This window comes from Triticum urartu, chromosome 1A (genome assembly GCF_056163025.1).
Source record: "Triticum urartu cultivar PI428250 chromosome 1A, HENAU_Tu73, whole genome shotgun sequence".
Classification (NCBI taxonomy): Eukaryota; Viridiplantae; Streptophyta; class Magnoliopsida; order Poales; family Poaceae; genus Triticum; species Triticum urartu.
Genome location: NC_141873.1, coordinates 482,173,878 through 482,196,623, shown reverse-complemented (window position 1 = coordinate 482,196,623; position 22,746 = coordinate 482,173,878). Strand labels below are relative to the sequence as shown.

Below are 22,746 nucleotides of genomic sequence, written 5' to 3'. Positions count from 1 at the left end.
CTAAACCGACCACTCGCCGTGTGCCCACTCCGGTGCCCCTATGAAGGCCGCTGCCAGGTCTCCTCTCAAAATGCCCGCCTGCATCCAAGCTCTACTCACGCTTCCTATTCGGTCCATAAGGCGTGTAACGCTTACATTCGCCCCGTCGAACACTATGGCGTTCCTGTGCTTCCATAGCTCCCACTGGGTGAGCAGACATACGGTGCGGATTGTTTTCGCGTTACGCCCGGACGAGCCGTGCCTAGTGCACCAGTCCTGCAGTGTCTCTCCTGCCTGCGGCGCACCCGCTGGCATGTTGAAGGCCGAGAAGATGCGGGCCCAAACCTCCCGTGCCAGCACACACTCCACAAGTAGGTGGCCGATCGTTTCGTCGTGCTGATCGCAAAATGGGCAGGCGTCTTGGTGTGGTAGCCCTCGCCTCGCCAATCTGTCCGACATCCAGCACCTGTTCATGATTGCTAACCATGCAAAGAAACGGCATCGGAGTGGAGCCTTCGAACGCCAAGTGAAAGCCGCCGTGGGGGACACCTGTCGTCCGGCAAATCGAGCCGCGTAGGTCGATCGGGCCGAGAACTCGCCACTCCTCTCCCAAGACCAGGAGAAGGAGTCCACAATTTCCTCCTGGAGCTGCACCTCCCCAATCCTGAGCCAGATGCTCATATACTCCTCGATCCCGGCCATGTCGCCAATAGGCCCTATGTCCGTGGCCCACCGGCCGTGCGCGACAGCCTCAAAAACTGTCCGTGTCCCTCTGATCCTTGTCGTGACTGAGCCGTATGCGCGCAGTGCGAGCTCTTGAATCCGATAGCCGTCGAGCCAACGATCCTCCCAAAACAGCGTGTCGCGCCCGTTCCCCACAGTCACTCTGGCTGCTGCCTGAAAAAGCTGCTTGGCCTCCTTTGGCACTGAAAAGGAGAACTCCGCCCAGGGCCTGTCGCGATCCACTCTCTTTAACCATAACCACCTGGTTTGAAGCGCCACATTCGTCCAGGCCAGGTCGGGGATGCCAAGCCCACCAGACCACTTAGGCGTGCAAACCCGGTTCCAGGTCACCGCACAGGCGCCTCCGCCTGCATCCGGCTTGCCGGCCCACAAAAATCCTCGGCAAATCTTAACCATCGCGACGATGGTCCTCGGTGGCAAGCCAAGAGCCAGCATGGAATGGATCGGTATGGCAGATAGCACCGATTGTACCAGTAATGCACGGCTGCTCTTGGGTAGGGTCGCCGCCTTCCAGTGCGGCAGGCGCATGGCCAACTGATCCACGAGCCCTTGCAGTTGCGCCGCCGTGAGCTTCCTGAGGGAGAGCAGGAGGCCCAAGTATTTGCATGGAAAGGCAGCGGCAGGGCACCCAAGCGTGTCACACACAAGAGTCAGCTGCTCCTCAGAGCATCGGATGGGAAGTGCTGCGCTTTTTGCCATGTTGACAAGCAGACCGACAGCCTGACTGAAGGCGCGCAGGATCAAATCACAGGCTACCAAGTCCCTCCACTCTGGCCTGATGAAGATGGTCACATCATCCGCAAACATGGAAATCCGTTGCCGCAGTCCACGACGTGCCAGGGGGGTGAGGATGCCAACTGCCGTGGCTTTCAGGAACAGCCGATGTAGCGGTTCCATGCACAAGATGAATAGCATTGGGGATACCGGGTCTCCCTGGCGGAGCCCGCAGCAGTTGAAGATCGTGTCACCGGGCACCCCATTCACCGCAATCCGCATGGACGACGTGGAAAGAATTTCACAAATCCAAGCTCGCCATCTTCCTCCAAAGCCCATGTGCTCCAGCACTTCCAGTAGGAACGGCCATTGAATGGTGTCGAAGGCCTTAGCGATGTCCAACTTCAGGAGCACCGTGGGCTCCCGCAGAGCGTGCAGGCGCCTAGCCGTGCACTGAACCAACATGAAGTTGTCATGGAGAGACCTCCCGCTCACAAACGCACTTTGATGGTTGCCCACGAGATGCGGTAGTTCCGCCGCCAGCCTTGTTGACAGGACCTTCTCGAAAATCTTGATTGCCCCATGAATGAGGCTCACCGGTCTGTAGTCCTTAATCTCCATCGCTCCCATCTTCTTGGGCAGAAGTGTGACTATCGCCTTATTGATTGAAGGCAGCCCCCGCATGTCTCCACGGAAAAAATGGTCCATTGCCCGCATGATGTCATCCCGTATAATATGCCAGCACGAGGCATAAAAGCGCCCCGTAAATCCGTCCGGTCCCGGCGCCTTATCGAGTGGCATCCCTTTCACCACTTTCTCCACCTCCTCGTGTGTGAACGGGGCCTCAAGGTGCGAGAGGTCACGCACTGGCAATCCCAAAGTATCCATGTTCAGCGCAAAATCCCTATCCGGTGCCGACGCAAAGAGGCTGGAATAATATGCATCCACTTCCTCCGCAATCTCATCCTGACCGGATAGCATGCGGCCGTTCGCATGCAACGACAAAATGGCGTTCTTCCGCTGTCTATGGCACGCCTGCCGGTGAAAATATGCCGTGTTTGCTTCTCCATCCCTCAGTTGCAGCATCTGGGATCGCTGCCTCGCAATCATACGTTGCAATGAAGCCAGACCGAGCAGCTTCCTCTTCAACACTCTGCGTAAGCCGTGCTCCTCAGCCGAGAGCATTCTGTTATCCATGGCTTGATCCAACCTCGCAATGACCTCGAGGGCGATCAAGGTTTGCAGCTTAGCGTTACCAATCCACTTATCGCTCCATCGTTGAAGGGCCTTGGCGGTGGCCCGCGGTTTATTATCCAACGCGACAAAAGGGTTTCCCGTCCCGGGCACCGAATGCCAAGCCGTGTCCACTACGTCAAAGAATCCCCCGCCTTTGGCCAGAAGGCCTCAAAGCGGAACCTCCTGCCCATCGTGAAGTCCGCGTGTAAATCAACCAGCAGGGGGCAATGATCGGACACAGCCGATCCCATCGCCGTAAGCAAGCATGCGGGGTGCAAATGAAGGAAATATGCCCTAGAGGCAATAATAAAGTTATTATTTATTTCCTTATATCATGATAAAAGTTTATTATTCATGCTAGAATTGTATTAACCGGAAACATAATACATGTGTGAATACATAGACAAACAGAGTGTCACTAGTATGCCTCTACTTGACTAGCTCGTTAATCAAAGATGGTTATGTTTCCTAACCATGGACAAAGAGTTGTCATTTGATTAACGGGATCACATCATTAGTTGAATGACCTGATTGACATGACCCATTCCATTAGCTTAGCACCCGATCGTTTAGTATGTTGCTATTGCTTTCTTCATGACTTATACATGTTCCTATGACTATGAGATTATGCAACTCCCGTTTGCCGGAGGAACACTTTGTGTGCTACCAAACGTCACAACGTAACTGGGTGATTATAAAGGTGCTCTACAGGTGTCTCCAAAGGTACATGTTGGGTTGGCGTATTTCGAGATTAGGATTTGTCACTCCGATTGTCGGAGAGGTATCTCTGGGCCCTCTCGGTAATGCACATCACTTAAGCCTTGCAAGCATTGCAACTAATGAGTTAGTTGCAAGATGATGTATTACGGAACGAGTAAAGAGACTTGCCGGTAACGAGATTGAACTAGGTATTGAGATACCGATGATCGAATCTCGGGCAAGTAACATACCGATGACAAAGGGAACAACGTATGTTGTTATGCGGTCTGACCGATAAAAGATCTTCGTAGAATATGTAGGAGCCAATATGAGCATCCAGGTTCCGCTATTGGTTATTGACCGGAGACGTGTCTCGGTCATCTCTACATTGTTCTCGAACCCGTAGGGTCCGCACGCTTAAGGTTTCGATGACAGTTATATTATGAGTTTATGAGTTTTGATGTACCGAAGTTAGTTCAGAGTCCCGGATGTGATCACGGACATGACGAGGAGTCTCGAAATGGTCGAGACATAAAGATTGATATATTGGATGGCTATATTCGGACACCGGAAGTGTTCCGGGTGATTTCGGAGAAAACCAGAGAGCCGGAGGGTTACCGGAACCCCCCGGGAGAAGTAATGGGCCATATGGGCCTTAGTGGAGAGAGAGAGGGGCAGCCAAAGGTGGGCCGCACGCCTCCTCCCCCTGGTACGAATTGGACTAGGAGAGGGGGGGCGGCGCCCCCCTTTCCTTCTCCCTCCCCACTTCTTTCCCCCTCCTAGTAGGAGTCCTACTCCTACTAGGAGGAGGACTCCTCCTTGGCGCGCCATAGGGGCCGGCCGGCCTCCTCCCCTTGATCCTTTATATACGGGGGCAGGGGGCACCCCTAGACACACAAGTTGATCCACGTGATCATATTCTTAGCCGTGTGCGGTGCCCCCTTCCACCATAATCCTCGATAATATTGTAGCAGTGCTTAGGCGAAGCCCTGCGACGGTAGTACATCAAGATCGTTACCACGCTGTCGTGCTGACGGAACTCTTCCCCGACACTTTGCTAGATCGGAGTCCGGGGATCGTCATCGAGCTGAACGTGTGCTAAAACTCGGAGGTGCCGTAGTTTCGGTGCTTGATCGGTCAGGCCGTGAAGACGTACGACTACATCAACCGCGTTGTGCTAACGCTTCCGCTGTCGGTCTACAAGGGTACGTAGATCACACTCTCCCCTCTTGTTGCTGTGCATCACCATGATCTTGCGTGTGCGTAGGAATTTTTTTGAAATTAGTACGTTAGCCATCAGTGGCATCCAAGCCTAGGTTTTATATGTTGATGTTATATGCACGAGTAGAACACAAGTGAGTTGTGGGCGATATAAGTCATACTGCTTACCAGCATGTCATACTTTGGTTCGGCGGTATTGTTGGACGAAGCGGCCCGGACCGACATTACGCGTACGCTTACGCGAGACCGGTTCTCCCGACGTGCTTTGCTCATAGGTGGCTTGCGGGTGAAAGTTTCTCCAACTTTAGTTGAACCGAGTGTGGCTACGCCCGGTCCTTGCGAAGATTAAAACAGCACCAACTTGTCAAACTATCGTTGTGGTTTTGATGCGTAGGTAAGATTGGTTCTTGCTCAAGCCCGTAGCAGCCACGTAAAACTTGCAACAACAAAGTAGAGGACGTCTAACTTGTTTTTGCAGGGCATGTTATGATGTGATATGGTCAAGACATGATGCTAAATTTTATTGTATGAGATGATCATGTTTTGTAACCGAGTTATCGGCAACTGGCAGGAGCCATATGTTTGTCGCTTTATTGTATGCAATGCAATCGCGCTGTAATGCTTTACTTTATCACTAAGCGGTAGCGATAGTCGTGGAAGCATAAGATTGGCGAGACGACAACGATGCTACGATGGAGATCAAGGTGTCGCGCCGGTGACGATGGTAATCACGATGGTGCTTCGAGGATGGAGATCACAAGCACAAGATGATGATGGCCATATCATATCACTTATATTGATTGCATGTGATGTTTATCTTTTATGCATCTTATCTTGCTTTGATTGACGGTAGCATTATAAGATGCTCTCTCACTAATTATTAAGAAGTGTTCTCCCTGAGTATGCACCGTTGCGAAAGTTCTTCGTGCTGAGACACCACGTGATGATCGGGTGTGATAGGCTCTACGTTCAAATACAAAGGGTGCAAAATAGTTGCACACGCGGAATACTCAGGTTATACTTGACGAGCCAAGCATATACAGATATGGCCTCGGAACATGGAGACCGAAAGGTCGAGCGTGAATCATATAGTAGATATGATCAACATAGCAATGTTCACCAATGAAACTTCTCCATCTCACGTGATGATTGGACATGGTTTAGCTGATTTGGATCACGTAATCACTTAGAGGATTAGAGGGATGTCTATCTAAGTGGGAGTTCTTAAGTAATATGATTAAATTGAACTTAAATTTATCATGAACTTAGTCCTGGTAGTATTTTGCAAATTATGTTATAGATCAATAGCTCGCGTTGTTGCTTCCCTGTGTTTATTTTGATATGTTCCTAGAGAAAATTGTGTTGAAAGATGTTAGTAGCAATGATGCGGATTGGATCCGTAATCTGAGGTTTATCCTCATTGCTGCACAGAAGAATTATGTCCTTGATGCACTGCTAGGTGACAGACCTATTGCAGGAGCAGATGCAGACGTTATGAACGTTTGGCTAGCTCAATATGATGACTACTTGATAGTTTAGTGCACCATACTTAAATGACTTAGAATCGGGACTTCAAAGATGTTTTGAACGTCATGGACCATATGAGATGTTCCAGGAGTTGAAGTTAATATTTCAAGCAAATACCCGAGTTGAGAGATATGAAGTCTCCAACAAGTTCTATAGCTAAAAGATGGAGGAGAATCGCTCAACTAGTGAGCATGTGCTCAGATTGTCTGGGTACTACAATCGCTTGAATCAAGTGGGAGTTAATCTTCCAGATAAGATAGTGATTGACAGAATTCTCTAGTCACCATCACCAAGTTAGTAGAACTTCGTGATGAACTATAATATGCAAGGGATAACGGAAACAACTCCCAAGCTCTTCGTGATGCTGAAATCAACGAAGGTAGAAATCAAGAAAAACATCAAGTGTTGATGGTTGACAAGACCACTAGTTTCAAGAAAAGGGCAAAGGGAAGAAGGGGAACTTCAAGAAGAACGGCAAGCAAGTTGCTGCTCAAGTGAAGAAGCCCAAGTCTGATCCTAAGCCTGAGACTAAGTGCTTCTACTGCAAAGGGACTGGTCACTGGAAGGAGAACTACCCCAAGTGATTGGCGGATAAGAAGGATGGCAAAGTGAACATAAGTATATTTGATATACATTTATTGATGTGTACTTTACTAGTGTTTATAGCAACCCCTCAGTAATAGATACTAGTTCAGTTGCTAAGATTAGTAACTCGAAACGGGAGTTGCAGAATAAACAGAGACTAGTTAAGGGTGAAGTGACGATGTGTGTTGGAAGTGGTTCCAAGATTGATATGATCATCATCGCACATTCCCTATACTTTTGGGATTAGTGTTGAACCTAAATAAGTGTTATTTGGTGTTTGCGTTGAGCATGAATATGATTTGATCATGTTTATTGTAATACGGTTATTCATTTAAGTAAGAGAATAAATTGTTGTTCTGTTTACATGAATAAAACCTTATATGGTTACACACCCAATGAAAATAGTTCGTTGGATCTCGATCGTAGTAATACACATAATCATAATATTGAAACCAAAAGATGCAAAGTTAATAATGATAGTGCAACTTATTTGTGGCACTGCTGTTTAGGTCATATTGGTGTAAAGCGCATGAAGAAACTCCATGCTGATGGGTTTTTGGAACCACTTGATTATGAATCACTTGGTACTTGTGAACCGTGCCTTATGGGTAAGATGACAAAAACACCGTTCTCTGGTACTATGGAGAGAGCAATAGATTTGTTGGAAATCATACATACCGATGTATGTGGTCCGATGAATATTGAGGCTCGTGGCGCATATCGTTATTTTCTCACCTTCACAGATGATTTAAGCAGATATGGGTATATCTACTTAATGAAGCATAAGTCTGAAACATTTGAAAAGTTCAAAGAATTTCAGAGTGAAGTTGAAAATCATCGTAACAAGAAAATAAAATTTCTATGATCTGATCGTGGAGGAGAATATTTGAGTTACGAGTTTGGTGTACATTTGAAACAATGCGAAATAGTTTCGCAACTCACGCCACCCGGAACACCACAGCGTAATGGTGTGTCCGAACGTCGTAATCATACTTTACTAGATATGGTGCGATCTATAATGTCTCTTACCGATCTACCACTATCGTTTTGGGGTTATGCATTAAAGACAACTGCATTCACGTTTAGAAGGGCACCATCTAAGTCCGTTGAGACGACACAATCTGAACTGTGGTTTGGCAAGAAACCAAAGTTGTCGTTTCTTAAAGTTTGGGATTGTGATGCTTATATGAAAAAGTTTCATCCTGATAAGCTCAAACCCAAATCGGAGAAATATGTCTTCATAGGATACCCAAAGGAGACTATTGGGTACACCTTCTATCACAGATCCGAAGGCAAGACTTTTGTTGCTAAATTCAGAAACTTTCTGGAGAAGGAGTTTCTCTCGAAAGAAGTGAGTGGGAGGAAAGTAGAAAACTTGATAAGGTAATTGTACCATCTTCCTTATTGGAAAGTAGTTCATTACAGAAATCTGTTCTTGTGACTACTACACCAATTAGTGAGGAAGCTAATGATGATGATCATGTAACTTCAGATCAAGTTACTACCGAATCTCGTAGGTAAACCAGAGTGAGATCCGCACCAGAGTGGTACGGTAATCCTGTTCTGGAAGTCATGTTACTAGACCATGACGAACTTGCAAACTATGAAGAAGCGATGGTGAGCCCAGATTCCGCAAAATGGCTTGAGGCCATGAAATCTGAGATGGGATCCATGTATGAGCACAAAGTATGGACTTTGGTTGACTTGCCCGATGATCGGCAAGCCATAGAAAATAAATGAATCTTCAAGAGGAAGACGGACGCTGATAGTAGTGTTACTATCTACAAAGCTAGAATTGTCGCAAAAGGTTTTCGACAAAGTTCAAGGTGTTGACTACGATGAGATTTTCTTACTCGTATCGATGCTTAAAAGTCTGTCCAAATCATGTTAGCAATTGCCGCATTTTATGAAATCTAGCAAATGGATAACAAAACTGCAATCCTTAATGGATTTCTTAAAGAAAGAGTTGTATATGATGCAACCAGAAGGTTTTGTCAATCCTAAAGGTGCTAACAAAATAAGCAAGCTCCAGCGATCCATCTATGGACTGGTGCAAGCATCTCGGAGTTGGAATAAACGCTTTGATAGTATGATCAAAGCATATAGATTTATACAGACTTGCGGTGAAGCCTGTATTTACAAGAAAGTGAGTGGGAGCACTACAACATTTCTGATAAGTATATGTGAATGACATATTGTTGATCAGAAATAATGTACAATTATTCTGCAAAGCATAAATGAGTGTTTGAAAGGAGTTTTTCAAAGAAAGACCTCGGTAAAGCTGCTTACATATTGAGCATCAAGATCTATAGAGATAGATCAAGACGCTTGATAAGTTTTTTTCAATGCGTACATACCTTGACAAGATTTTAAAGTAGTTCAAAATGGAACAGTCATAGAAAGGGCTCTTACCTGTGTTACAAGGTATGAAATTGAGTAAGACTCAAAGCCCGACCACGGCAGAAGATAGAAAGAGAATGAAAGTCATTCCCTATGCCTCAGCCATAGGTTCTATAAAGTATGCCATGCTGTGTACCAGATCTATTGTATACCCTACACTGATTTTGGCAAGGGAGTACAATAGTGATCTAGGAGTAGATCACTGGACAGCGGTCAAAATTATCCTTAGTGGAATAAGGATATGTTTCTCGATTATGGAGGTGACAAAAGGTTCGTCGTAAAGAGTTACATCGATGCAAGTTTTGACACTGATCTAGATAACTTTAAGTCTCAATATGGATACATATTGAAAGTGGGAGCAATTAGCTAGAGTAGCTCCGTGCAGAGCATTGTTGACATAGATATTTGCAAAATACATACGGATCTGAATATGGAAGACCCGTTGACTAAAATTCTCTCACAAGCAAAACATGATCACACCTTAGTACTCTTTGGGTGTTAATCACATAGCGATGTGAACTAGATTACTGAATCTAGTAAACCCTTTGGGTGTTGGTCACATGGCGATGTGAACTATGTGTGTTAATCACATGATGATGTGAACTATTGATGTTAATCACATGGTGATGTGATCTAGATTATTGACTCTAGTGCAAGTGGGAGACTGAAGGAAATATGCCCTAGAGGCAATAATAAATTTATTATTTATTTCCTTATATCATGATAAAAGTTTATTATTCATGCTAGAATTGTATTAACCGGAAACATAATACATGTGTGAATACATAGACAAACAGAGTGTCACTAGTATGCCTCTACTTGACTAGCTCGTTAATCAAAGATGGTTATGTTTCCTAACCATGGACAAAGAGTTGTCATTTGATTAACGGGATCACATCATTAGTTGAATGATCTGATTGACATGACCCATTCCATTAGCTTAGCACCCGATCGTTTAGTATGTTGCTATTGCTTTCTTCATGACTTATACATGTTCCTATGACTATGAGATTATGCAACTCCCGTTTGCCGGAGGAACACTTTGTGTGCTACCAAACATCACAACGTAACTGGGTGATTATAAAGGTGCTCTACAGGTGTCTCCAAAGGTACATGTTGGGTTGGCGTATTTCGAGATTAGGATTTGTCACTCCGATTGTCGGAGAGGTATCTCTGGGCCCTCTCGGTAATGCACATCACTTAAGCCTTGCAAGCATTGCAACTAATGAGTTAGTTGCGAGATGATGTATTACGGAACGAGTAAAGAGACTTGCCGGTAACGAGATTGAACTAGGTATTGAGATACCGACGATCGAATCTCGGGCAAGTAACATACCGATGACAAAGGGAACAACGTATGTTGTTATGCGGTCTGACCGATAAAAGATCTTCGTAGAATATGTAGGAGCCAATATGAGCATCCAGGTTCCGCTATTGGTTATTAACCGGAGACGTGTCTCGGTCATGTCTACATTGTTCTCGAACCCGTAGGGTCCGCACGCTTAAGGTTTCGATGACAGTTATATTATGAGTTTATGAGTTTTGATGTACCGAAGTTAGTTCGGAGTCCCGGATGTGATCACGGACATGACGAGGAGTCTCTAAATGGTCGAGACATAAAGATTGATATATTGGACGGCTATATTCGGACACCGGAAGTGTTCCGGGTGATTTCGGAGAAAACCGGAGAGCCGGCGGGTTACCGGAACCCCCCCCCCCCCCCCCCCCCGGGAGAAGTAATGGGCCATATGGGCCTTAGTGGAGAGAGAGAGGGGCAGCCAAAGGTGGGCCGCGCGCCTCCTCCCCCCTGGTACGAATTGGACTAGGAGAGGGGGGGCGGCGCCCCCCCTTTCCTTCTCCCTCCCCACTTCTTTCCCCCTCCTAGTAGGAGTCCTACTCCTACTAGGAGGAGGACTCCTCCTTGGCGCGCCATAGGGGTCGGCCGGCCTCCTCCCCTTGATCCTTTATATACGGGGGCAGGGGGCACCCCTAGACACACAAGTTGATCCACGTGATCATATTCTTAGCCGTGTGCGGTGCCCCCTTCCACCATAATCCTCGATAATATTGTAGCGGTGCTTAGGCGAAGCCCTGCGACGGTAGTACATCAAGATCGTCACCACGCCATCGTGCTGACGGAACTCTTCCCCGACACTTTGCTGGATCGGAGTCCGGGGATCGTCATCGAGCTGAACGTGTGCTAAAACTCGGAGGTGCCGTAGTTTCGGTGCTTGATCGGTCGGGCCGTGAAGATGTACGACTACATCAACCGCGTTGTGCTAACGCTTCCTCTATCGGTCTACAAGGGTACGTAGATCACACTCTCCCCTCTCGTTGCTGTGCATCACCATGATCTTGCGTGTGCGTAGGAATTTTTTTGAAATTACTACGTTACCCATCAGCAAATCCTCCCAACAGCTAGATGTAAAGACGTGGTCAATCTTCTCGAGCGTGGGTCGCTGCCTCTCGTTGGACCATGTGTACCTTCTCCCATTCAAGTACATCTCACGCAGCTCCAGTTGGTTGAGCTTAGTTCGAAACCTTGCCATCATCCTGTGGTTTACCACATCATTGCTCTTGTCCTCGGGGTTAACCAAGAGGTTGAAATCCCCTACCACCGTCCATGGGCCAGCATGCAAGTCACGTATCTCCACCAGCTCCCGCATGAATTCAACCTTGGCCTCGCTTCCCTGAGGCCCATACACACCGGTTAGCCACCATTCGCCCCCCTCGATCGGCTTAACTAGTGCCGTGAGTGTGTTGTTCGTTCGGTGCGGGTTTGACACCGCCACCACAGTGGCGTCCCATGCAATCAAGATGCCACCCCGTGTGCCCACCGCTGGAAGGTAGAAGAAGTTCTCCATTCTATTACCGAGGCAATGCCTAACTAGTTCTGGGGCTACAACCTCCAATTTGGTTTCCTGGAAGCAAACGACAGCCGGGTTGGCCATAGCCACTACTTGGAGAATAGCGTTCCGCCGTGCCGGGGAGTTCAAGCCCCGCACATTCCACACGAGCATTTTGTATGGTTGTATAGCCATCGCAAAGGCCCACGTACCACCAAGGTTGGCAGTCAATGCCCTGCCTCCACCGGCTCCTCCTGCTCTTGCATCGGCAAGATGGACGCATCCCACCCAAACAGGGCGAGGATCGTGGCGATCTGCTCGCTAGTGAGCTGCTTGGAGAAGAGTTCCGCATACATGAGTAGAGTCTCATCCGTGATCTCCTCGCATTCGTTCGCCAAGCAAAGTCTTCTCATCAACACTCTCTGTTTCTTGGACGCCGCAGACCCTTTTCCCACGCCCCTGGCCAGACGTGCACTCCTCCTCGGGTTAGAAACAGGCGTCCTCCTCCTTCGTGACCTCTTCAAGTTCCCCGCTGGCGCACGGCTTGCCGGTCGCGCGAGAAGGGGCGTGAGCGTGCGACGTATCTCCTCGCAAAACTGGTTCAGCTGCTCCTGGTGCGGCACATCCAACCCGCGAGACCCCACAACGCCCTCACCAGGTACGTCCAGCGGCGAGATTGGCGATAGACTGACCATGCACGTAGTCACATCCATGCATGCATCCACCACGGGCCCTACCATGTTGCTGCCCATAGGAGAAAACCTCCTCAATCCCCAAGGCGGAGGTGGCCCCGGATAGGCCAGGCAGGCCGGACGAATCCTCCCCATCCTTGTATTGGTCCTCGGGCGGGAGGCGCGTGGGGTCATGGACAGACGTGGGGACGAGTACAGGGGTGTCCTGTAGGACTAGTCGGACCAAGTACATGGCTACTCCCTCCTCACTCCCATAATGTAATACGTTTTTTGATACTAATGTAATACGTCTTACATTTTTTAGGGGAGGAACCAGTGTTAAAATACGTCTTACATTATGGGACCGAGGGAGTAGATACCACACACATCATCTAAAGAAAATAGTACCTCTGTGTTTTGTACCTCCAACTCAAGATAAGTAAAACTTTCTGGAATATATTTATTTTATGTATATCCAACTCATTCGGCTCGAGAAAGGGGAAAATATCCAGTGCTACCATGCACGGGATGATACACTGCTCCAGGGCTGCACAGTGCGTCGGGCCTGAAATAAATGGGCACGATCAAGTCACTAAAGCATTTATATTATATGGCCCTTTGAAACATTTGCATCTTGCCGTTAGAAGTAACATGTCTTTGCAAAAACACTTTAGCTACTTGCAAGTTGCCTGAATTTTAAATTTGGATCAGTCAATTTCTTGGCCATTGATTTTTGCTCTGAGATTCGTGCTGAGTTTTTTTTCTGGCTGTGCTGTTTTTGTGTTGGGCCTGGTTTTTTCAACTGACACTATATTTGGGTCAGTCGATTTGCTACTGGGCCGAAGCCCATTAACTGTACGTTCCAGCCTCCTCTCTTTCCAGTCCGTTTATTTTATGCTTTTATGCTTTTCTGTTTTTATGTATTTTTGCTTTTTTTTTTGTTTTTCGTTTTTAGTTGATTTTTTTGGGGTATTTTTGGGATGTTGGGCGAATGTAAACATACACTCATAAATAATATGCAATATGTGCGAAAATTATTATATGATTATTTTTTGCATACTATAAAAGGTGCAATTTTAGATTGAAGTTGTGTGCAAGTTTTTTTTTAATTGTTATCTTTCTTCTTTAAAGGGTAATACTATTGCTACCGATTCATTGTTCCTTATTCCAAAAAAATTAGTTATTATTTCATTTTGTTTCTTCTTCAAGGGTAAATCCAATGCCACTAACTCATTCCTCCTAAGGAATTCTTTTTGCAAAAGTTCCACTATTATATGTTTATTCTTGTATATTTTTGAAAAAGTGCATTTTCTGAATATTGTGTGCAAATTATGTTGTTGTTTGTTTTATTTTTTAATTTTCTTTTCTTAAAGGCTAATACAAAACCTACTAATTTACTCTTCCGTAGCAACTTCATTATTTAGATTTATTTTATTTCTTCTTGAAGGGTGAGACAAATACCACTAATTCATTCCTACTTAGGAATCCTTTTTTTTGCAAAATTTCACTATTATATGCTTATTCTTGGATATTATTAAAAAGCGCAATTTAGGTGCAAACTATGTGCAAATTTTGTCATTATTTCTGTTGTTTTTTCTTTTCTTTTCTTTCTTCATAATTGTAATACCGATGCCATTAGCTCATTCTTCCTTAAAAACTTCATTATTTTCATTTAGTTTTAGTTTTATTGTCATTTTTTTCTATTGAAGGTTAATACTAATGCCACTAGTTAATTCCTTCTTAGGCGACTTCATTTTTTGTGAAATTTTCACAATAATGTGCTTAGTCTTTCATATTATAGAAGTGTTATTTCTGCATAAATTGTCTGTAGTTTTGTCATTGTTTTATTTTTTCTTAATGGTAATTCCATTCCCAGTAATTCATTATTTCTTAGAAAATATTATTATTTTGATTGGAGAAGTAGGGACGCCATGGATCAAATACCAATGCTTAATTCATCCGTTCTTTAGAAAAATTTCTACTTTTGCAAAAGTTACACTATTATATGTTTATTCTTGCATATTATAGCAAAGCGCAATTCATGTTTAAATTTTGGTGTTATTTTGTTTAGTTTTAAATTTATTTTTCATTCTAATTAAAGTGTAATACCAATGCCACTAATTTAGCCTTCCTTTTAAAACTTGATTATTTCAATTAGTTTTTCATTTTGTTTCTTATGAAAGGTAGTACCTATGTCACTAATTTATTCTACCTTATAAAACCTCGTTAGTATGGTTTTGAAAAAATATTTTCTTTCTTCCGAAATATTACCAATGCCATTATTTTTATTTGTTTTAGTTTTTTGCACTTCATTTCTTCTTTAAGGGCAATATCAATGTCCCTAATTTATTTCTTCTCACAAACTTCTTTTTTGCGAAAAATCCACTACTATATGTTTATTCTTGCATAATATAAAAATGTGTCATTTCTGTGTAAATTGTGTGCAATTTTTTTCGTTATTTGTTTTATTCCTTTTCCTTTTCTTTCTTCTTAATTGATAACACCAATTGCATGGTAATACCAATGTCACTAATTCATTTCTTCTTAGGAAACTTCTATTTCCTGCAAAAGTTCCATCAGATGTTTCTCTTGGACCTAAGCACTAAACTGAAACTGCCATACATAATTAGATCCTTTATAAGCACTAGTACTGACAACATACTGGGTCCAGCTGAATTACATGGCCACGGAGGCGGGCGCGGGCTAGGTAGATAGATAGGGTCCTCCTCCGTGTGCCGGGTGTGCGTGATGGTTAGCAGGTACTCACATCACACAGTCACGCTCGTGTCTTTTCCTCTTCTTCCAAGCCTCCTCCCGTGGGAGACTGGGAGGGAGGAAGGGGACCCGGTTTTGCTTGCTCGCCGCGCCATGCATCTTCTTCCCTTTTGCCTTCCCTTTTTTCCCAAGCCGCTTTTCAGCGCGTGTACGTGCATGGAATAGATGCACAATAGATGCGATCTAATCAGATTCAGATAGCGTCCGTCCACTATTATTATTAGGTCGTTGTTTGGTAGCAGCAATGCACTCACTGGACAACCCTTTTTCTAGAGAACGCGCACAACCCCTACTTGGCTACATGTGATAATGTGGTGTCCAGCAAAGCTAGATTGACAGGATGCCACGGTTATGTCTAAAGGCTACGATTAGTTGATTACGCTGCGTTGAACTACACATAGGTTCCACTGTAGTACGAGCTGACTACTGTCGACCAAAGTACTTAGCTACTGTAGATACCAAACACATCATCTCAAGAAAATATAGTCCGTGCTTTGTACCTTTGGCTGAAGATAAGAAGGTTCTAACTCAGGTCGACGAAATCTTCTTTATAGTAAAATCATGAGAAATACAGGATCCGTCAAAAACGTCTGGCGACGCCAATACAAGCTCAGAGCATGAACCTCGACCAGCAGCTTCATCGTGCTGAAGAACAACAGGGCCACGCCAGCTGCGGAAAGCCTACTGCATCCCTTCCAGCTAATAGATAAAACCGGCATGGCTGATTTTTAGACGAGGGCGCTGATTTATACAGTTTTTTCTTCTTATGCTGCAACAACAAAACCAGAATCTATCGGATGAGAGCACGCGATGTACAGCGGGGTAGATGTTCGCCCTGGATCTCTACGTCGGCACGACGACGTCGGGAAGCGCGGCGGCCGGCCCGTCGTCGTCGGGCACCTCGGCGTTCTTGGCGGGCTCTGTGGTCTTGCTATCTTCGTCCTGGAACCCCTGCTTGAAGAGGTCGTAGTTTGTTAGCTCGGCTGCCTTGAAGGGGCGGTCTCCTAGTACCCTGGTCAGATCGTCCTGGTGGAGGACCTCCTTCTCCAGCAGCAACTCAGCGATGAGAGCCACTTGTTCCTTCTTCTCCGTCAACAGTTCAACTGTCCTTTTGTAGGCCTTGGCAACCCATTCCCTAACCTCGGTATCGATGATGGATGCGGTTTGGTTGCTGTAAGGCTTGTTCATTTCAAAGCCATCCCCCCGCTGGGGGAAGGATAGAAGACCAACCTTATCGCTGAAACCATACACAGCAACTTGCGCATATGTCATCTTTGTAACTTTCTCCAGATCATTCTGGGCACCAGTCGAGATTCTTCCAATCAAAACCTGAATAAAAGAACACAAACAAAGCCTTTCCATTAGTGCACTTTCATCGGCAATATTGTGAATAATTTCACAGCCATCCATGCCATGTATAGTGAGCAAAAATACAACACTACACGAGGCGTTGGCTTGATACAGGGGATATTAATTATGGCGTATAAACATGTATTTTATGCAGTAACCTTAGGTTGCATATCCATATTTAAAAAGAAAAGATGCCTGGACTGCATGTAGAATAAATGTCAACATACCATGCAGTGGTGTATGTCGAGAAACTCGTGATAACAGTAAAGTATTTTTTTTCGAAACGGATAACAGTAAAATATTTTGATTTACCTAGGCCCGTCAAATTGTGGTAACATTGTGCATATTCACAGATTCACCATAATGGAAGTGGTGAATGATTAACCTAACAACTACTCCATGCATGAATGGATGCATGGAGTAGAATTACTGTCTTCTGATCTTGTCAGATGCAGCACTCAGAAATGACCATGCATTCATTCTACTCAAAACCCACATATTCACTTGAACAGCTGCTTTAGTGATGGAGACAATCCACCAATGGAGCTAAACAGTACAGATTTCGAGGGTTGCAAACGAATCTAAGATATTTAACAAAAATCTTCATCACTAAAAATACATAGGGAAGGGCATACCTCCTCTGCAGCTCGGCCACCTAACGTCATGCATGTCATATCAAAGAGCTGCTCCTTTGTCATCAAAAGATTCTCATTTGGTACATACTGTGCAAAGCCTAAAGCAGCTGTTCCACGGGGAACAATTGTCACTTTCAGAAGAGGCTCTGCATGTTCTAAAAACCATCCGGCAACAGCATGCCCAGCTTCATGGTAAGCAACAGTACGGCGCTCCAGTTTGCTAATTACCTGCAATCAAGTGACATGTAGAGGCCAGAATCAACATCAAGGGAAATATAAGATATAACAAGTTTCTATACAAAACAAGTTGCATTGTGTAATAAACAAAAAAATGTAATAGCTAGGGCACTCCCATGTAAAGTGTACTGCAGACAATCCTCCAATTAATAAATTTGTGATCCAACTTTGTCGCAAAATGGAGCATGAGGCATGCCAGTGCATGTAGAACTGTAGGTTTGTGCCCTCTCTTGCCCTCGTTTATTTAATTAATTCAACCCCTCAAACATTTACTTAGGTTTATCGTATTTCCAGAGCACTTAGTTGACTTCTGCTAGAAATCGAGCTACAACATGTAGAACTGTAGGTTCGTGCCGCTCTTGCCTTTGTTTATTTATTAATTCAACATCTAAAACATTTGCTTACGAGTACCCACGCAAAAGATGACCGCTCGTATTTCCATTGCACTTAGCAGACGTCTGCTAGAAACCAAGCCACACTTTTTATTCCATGTTCTTGGCCCACCAAGAACATCATTGCCATTGTGCCCAGTCGATATAAACTATAAAAAGAACATCCTATTTGCTCACATGAAAGCATCATAAACAAAGTGACAGAGTAATGTGTGAATTTTCTCCACAAGAAAGTGTGTAAATCAGGCATGTATCAACTTTCTTAGGTTGCGTATCCGTTTGCAACAGTAATACTATTACGAGAAAGAAATTGGCAAAATTTACCCTACAACTTTGGTTTCATTGGTCGCAATGGAACATGAAGTGTTGCCCCTCTACTCACAAATGATTAAAATAGCATTCTATCATGTTACCTTGTTTCTCTTCTCTAAACCACCAATAATCCTATCAATTGCAGACTCAAAATGCTGCATTGTAATCTGAGTTTCATCGGTTCTTGCGGCAATCAAAGCAGCTTCATTACAAACATTCGCAATGTCAGCTCCAGCAAACCCAGGTGTCAAAGCAGCTAGCCTTTGTGAAAAATATGTTGGGTCATTGTCCAGTTTAAGTTTTGTAAGATATATGCGGAATATCTGATCACGGCCCTTTATATCTGGTTTGTCAATTGTTATCTGGCGATCAAATCTTCCAGGCCTTAGCAGTGCCTTGTCAAGGATGTCAGGTCTATTTGTACCAGCAAGAACAACAACACCAGCAGTTGTACCGAATCCATCCATCTCTACAAGCAGCTGGTTCAAAGTACTTTCTCGCTCATCATTTGAACCAGAAAAACCTCCACGGCCTCTCGCGCGACCGATTGCATCGATCTCATCAATAAATACAATACTGGGTGCACACTGCCGAGCTTCTTGGAATAAGTTTCTTACCCTGGATGGTCCAACACCTACAAACATTTCCATGAAATCGGAACCAGAAATGGACATAAAGGGCACACCAGATTCTCCTGCTGTAGCTTTAGCAAGTAGAGTCTTTCCAGTTCCAGGAGGACCTACAAGCAGAGCACCTTTGGGTATCTTAGCTCCCAACTCTTCATACTTCTTGGGATTTTTAAGGAAATGCACAAACTCCATTATTTCTTGTTTAGCTTCATCACAGCCTGCTACATCCTTAAAAAACACCTGCACAAACCAAAGAGAGGGAGCTGTCAGGGAGATTCAGCCAATATCGTGTAAACCAAAAGCTATGCTACTGCAAATCAAAACAATGGGGACTGTTGGAGCTCCAGAATCACTTTTCAGTAGACCTAAATATTTTAGTTGCCTCTTCAATGGAGTATAAAAGGAACATTAAGAGAATGATACAGAACAAGAAAGAACTAACCTTATTTTTAGAATTTTTGTCCATCTTTGTTACTGTTGCTTTCCCAATGTTAAAGATACCACGGCTACCCTTCCCAGGACCACCTCCAATATTAAATCCACTCTGCATCCTTTTCCCCATAAAATATAGTAGTCCAACAAGGAACGCTGTTGGGGCAAATCTCATCACTTCTTGGAACCAATTTACTTCAGCAACATAAGTTACTGGAACATAATCATGTGAATCTATACCCAGATTTTCCTGGGCTTCCTCTAACTTTTCTTCAAACGACTCAACACTTCCAATATTGAAGAAATACTTGTATTTGCTGGGAGCCTGTCTGCCTGGAACATCAACGGTCGTAATCTGTGTATCAGTATTTTGGCTTTGGCCGTTCGTCTGTGGTGTAGTCCTGACGTAGACCTTTGCCACTGATTTATTTGAAACAACAATACGATCAACCAGGCCAGGTTCCAGTAACTTGTTCTTGAATTCTTGGAAGCTTATCTGCAGAAATTACAAGTACAAGATCTTTTCATAACCAATAAACTAAAGATTATGCAACGTCCATACATTCAAAGTGAACAAATATAAAAATCAAAAATGAATGCCAAAATTATAATTAATAAAAACAAAAACTAATAGTTCTGAAACTGGCATTTGCATTCGAAGGTAAGAATAGAAAACTACTCCCTCCGTCCGGAAATACTTGTTATCAAAATGGATAAAAGGGGATGTATCTAGACGTATTTTAGTTCTAGATACATCTCTTTTTATCCATTTTGATGACAAGTATTTTCGGAAGGAGGGAGTACAAATATAAGGTGCACGTTAACATATCGCCACACCAGGTAAACATGTGTACAAGCAAGAATTAATTAGAGAGAACAACTTATAGAATTAAACATCATCTACTCTACAAAATAGTATATCATCTCTATGGACATCTTTTTGCAAGCATGCCGCCTCACATATTGCATATTGATCACAGTGTGCTACCTGTTATCTCGTGTAGGCACACATTACTTAAACATCTACAGAGAAAGGGTGGGTATTTTCTCTGCCATTTATCAAACCCATGAGAAGACCACATGGTGAGAAATACGGTCCTGCTATCTGCTGCTGCTTGTCACAATTATTGGTTAATAATGCTAAAAGAATCTCCAAATTTGATTGGAGGTGGCAGGTACAAACAGCTTGTATAGTCCTTTTATGGTAGCAAAAAAGTTTTCTATTTTCCTGGGGTTCTCGACACATGGTAATGATTTAGGGATTCGACAAAAAAGCAAATATATTTGACAACAGAACAAAATCTCGCAGAATTCTTTTTGTCAGAGTAAACATATTAGTGAACGGTTAAAAACACTTGATGGCCAATTTGGCTGAAAGGGGATGAAAACTACCTCCTTCTGGTCTGATGAGCTTGAAGACAAGGATGAGAACATGAGGCCTAAAAGCAATAGAGGTCCCAAGAAGTTCTGCAGCTGCTTGAAAGTACCATCCTGGAAATTCCATTGACCATCTGTATCGGATTCCTCTGCATATCAGAGAATTGCAATTTCATCACACTTGATGTTTTTTTTAGCTTGGAACATTTCATCACACTTGAAATTGGCAGAACTTGAAACTGACAAGTTAAACTACCATCGGATATGGTTGTGACCAATGCATTATCCAGTTATATCCTATTACCTTCGTCCCAAATTACTTGTCTTAGATTTGTCTAGATACGGATGTACCTAACACTAAAATGTGTCTACATACATCCGTATCTAGACAAATTTAAGATAACTAATTTGGTACAGAGGGAGTATCATTCCATTGTTACATCAAAACTGCCTAGCACTCATAGGGCAAGGAGATCATTGGCGTACATAGTTAACCCATCTTGTTGGCCAAACACATTCAGTAAGCCCACTTTGTTGATAATAGTGTGTCGTAAGTGAATAATTCGCTGGACTCAACACAAACTTCTCTACACGAACAAGATACACGGATGAGAAAGGCGGCGACTTACGCTTGGAATCCTTGTTGCTCCCATCCCCTTTGGGCGCCTCCTTCTTCCCCTTGGGGTAGTAATTCTCGTAATCTGAAAGCACAAAAGGATGCATATTTCAGCAGCGCCGGGAGACACGAGACCCAGACTGACCCAAAAACAAGGCGCGACGGCACTCACTCTTCTTAGAGCCGCTGCAGAAGAGCCTGCGGAACTGCGGGCTGGCGAGGAGGTACCTCCACTCCGAGGTCTTGACCGCGGCAGGGCTCCCCAGCGACGCCGTCAGGTACCCGCGGACGAGCCCCAGCGCCCCGGCGTCCCCGCCGTGGGCCGGCGGGAGCGGCGGTGAGGGCGGCGCCCGGAGCCCGCCCAGGGAGAAACCCTAACGAACGGCAGAGAAAAAAAAAGGTCAGACCTTTGTGAGCCTGGCCCACCCGGGCGCGCGGGGGAATCGGAGAGAGAGACGGCGTGCGGGGGCGGGGTCGGGGGCTTGCCTGGCGCGGGCGGGAGGAGCGCGCGGACCGGGCGGCGGCGCGGGCGAGGGAGGCGAGGCTCATGGCTGCTGCTAGGACCACGACGGCGCCGCGCGCATGGGGCGGGGGGATCCGGGCGGGACGAGCACGAGATGCGTTCCGCCGATGTGTCCTCCTTCTCCTCTTCTTGTTCCGATTGAGTGCGCCGTGTGGATGCCTGGACTGGAGGTGGAGGTGTAGGGGGCGCCGCGGCGGCGAGGGTGGGGGGAAGGGCTCCTGTTTTTTACCGGGGCGAGACCGAGACGGGGGGGAGAAAGGAAACGAGATGCGGCTGCGGTTTCGCTCGGCTCGACCGACGACGCGGTCACGGGATTGCCGGGGGTGGGTAGTGTGTGCTGCGTGGGCTCCTCCCGCTGGATAAGACCGAGTTTACCGGCCGGGTCCGGGCCCGGGCCCAGCCGTCACCGACCCGTTCGGAGGGAGAGAGGCTGGCGTGGAGTCCCCCATCGATCAGATTCAGGATGTGGACGAACTTGTTTCCGATGGTCGCCGAAAAAGAAAGTCGTTTGTTTCCGGGCGATGAACCGCCTGCTTGTTCGACACTGCGGCCCAGATTAGTTTTTTGTTTCTGTTTACAATACGTATACAAAGGGAGCTGACCGCGAGATAGGACTCCAAGCAGTGGTAGAGCAACATAAATATCAGCTGCTTGATTGTGACTTAGACCGATCATATTTCTTCACCTTTTTAGGTGGGTACGAGAGGCGATGCGAGCTGAAACGTGGCAGGCCAGGGGTCCAACTGTTGATCTTTCTGAAGAAAGGAAAGTGGGAACGAGATACCCTTTTGCATAGGGCAATTCATCTAGAAAACGAGATAGCAGCATGTGACAGAGACAGCAGGA

General features: G+C 45.3%; 2 protein-coding genes across 2 annotated transcripts; both read right to left on the bottom strand.

Moving 5' to 3' along the window:
• LOC147991812 (uncharacterized) lies at positions 1 to 12,056 on the bottom strand. Its single transcript, XM_087538825.1, has 2 exons — positions 11,501 to 12,056; positions 1 to 2,804 (listed from the first exon to the last, which is right to left on the bottom strand). The coding sequence occupies exons 1-2, from the start codon at positions 12,054 to 12,056 to the stop codon at positions 1 to 3; spliced, it is 3,360 nt and encodes a 1,119-aa protein (XP_087394951.1).
• Positions 12,057 to 15,869: 3,813 nt separating this feature from the next.
• On the bottom strand, positions 15,870 to 22,204 carry LOC125520738 (ATP-dependent zinc metalloprotease FTSH 8, mitochondrial). The gene is made up of 8 exons (XM_048685740.2): positions 21,864 to 22,204; positions 21,550 to 21,751; positions 21,391 to 21,462; positions 20,777 to 20,910; positions 19,395 to 19,880; positions 18,425 to 19,192; positions 17,383 to 17,610; positions 15,870 to 16,726 (listed from the first exon to the last, which is right to left on the bottom strand). Exons 1-8 carry the CDS (start codon positions 21,924 to 21,926, stop codon positions 16,241 to 16,243), a joined length of 2,439 nt encoding a protein of 812 aa, XP_048541697.1. The 5' UTR covers positions 21,927 to 22,204; the 3' UTR covers positions 15,870 to 16,240.
• Between the last annotated feature and the right edge of the window lie 542 nt (positions 22,205 to 22,746).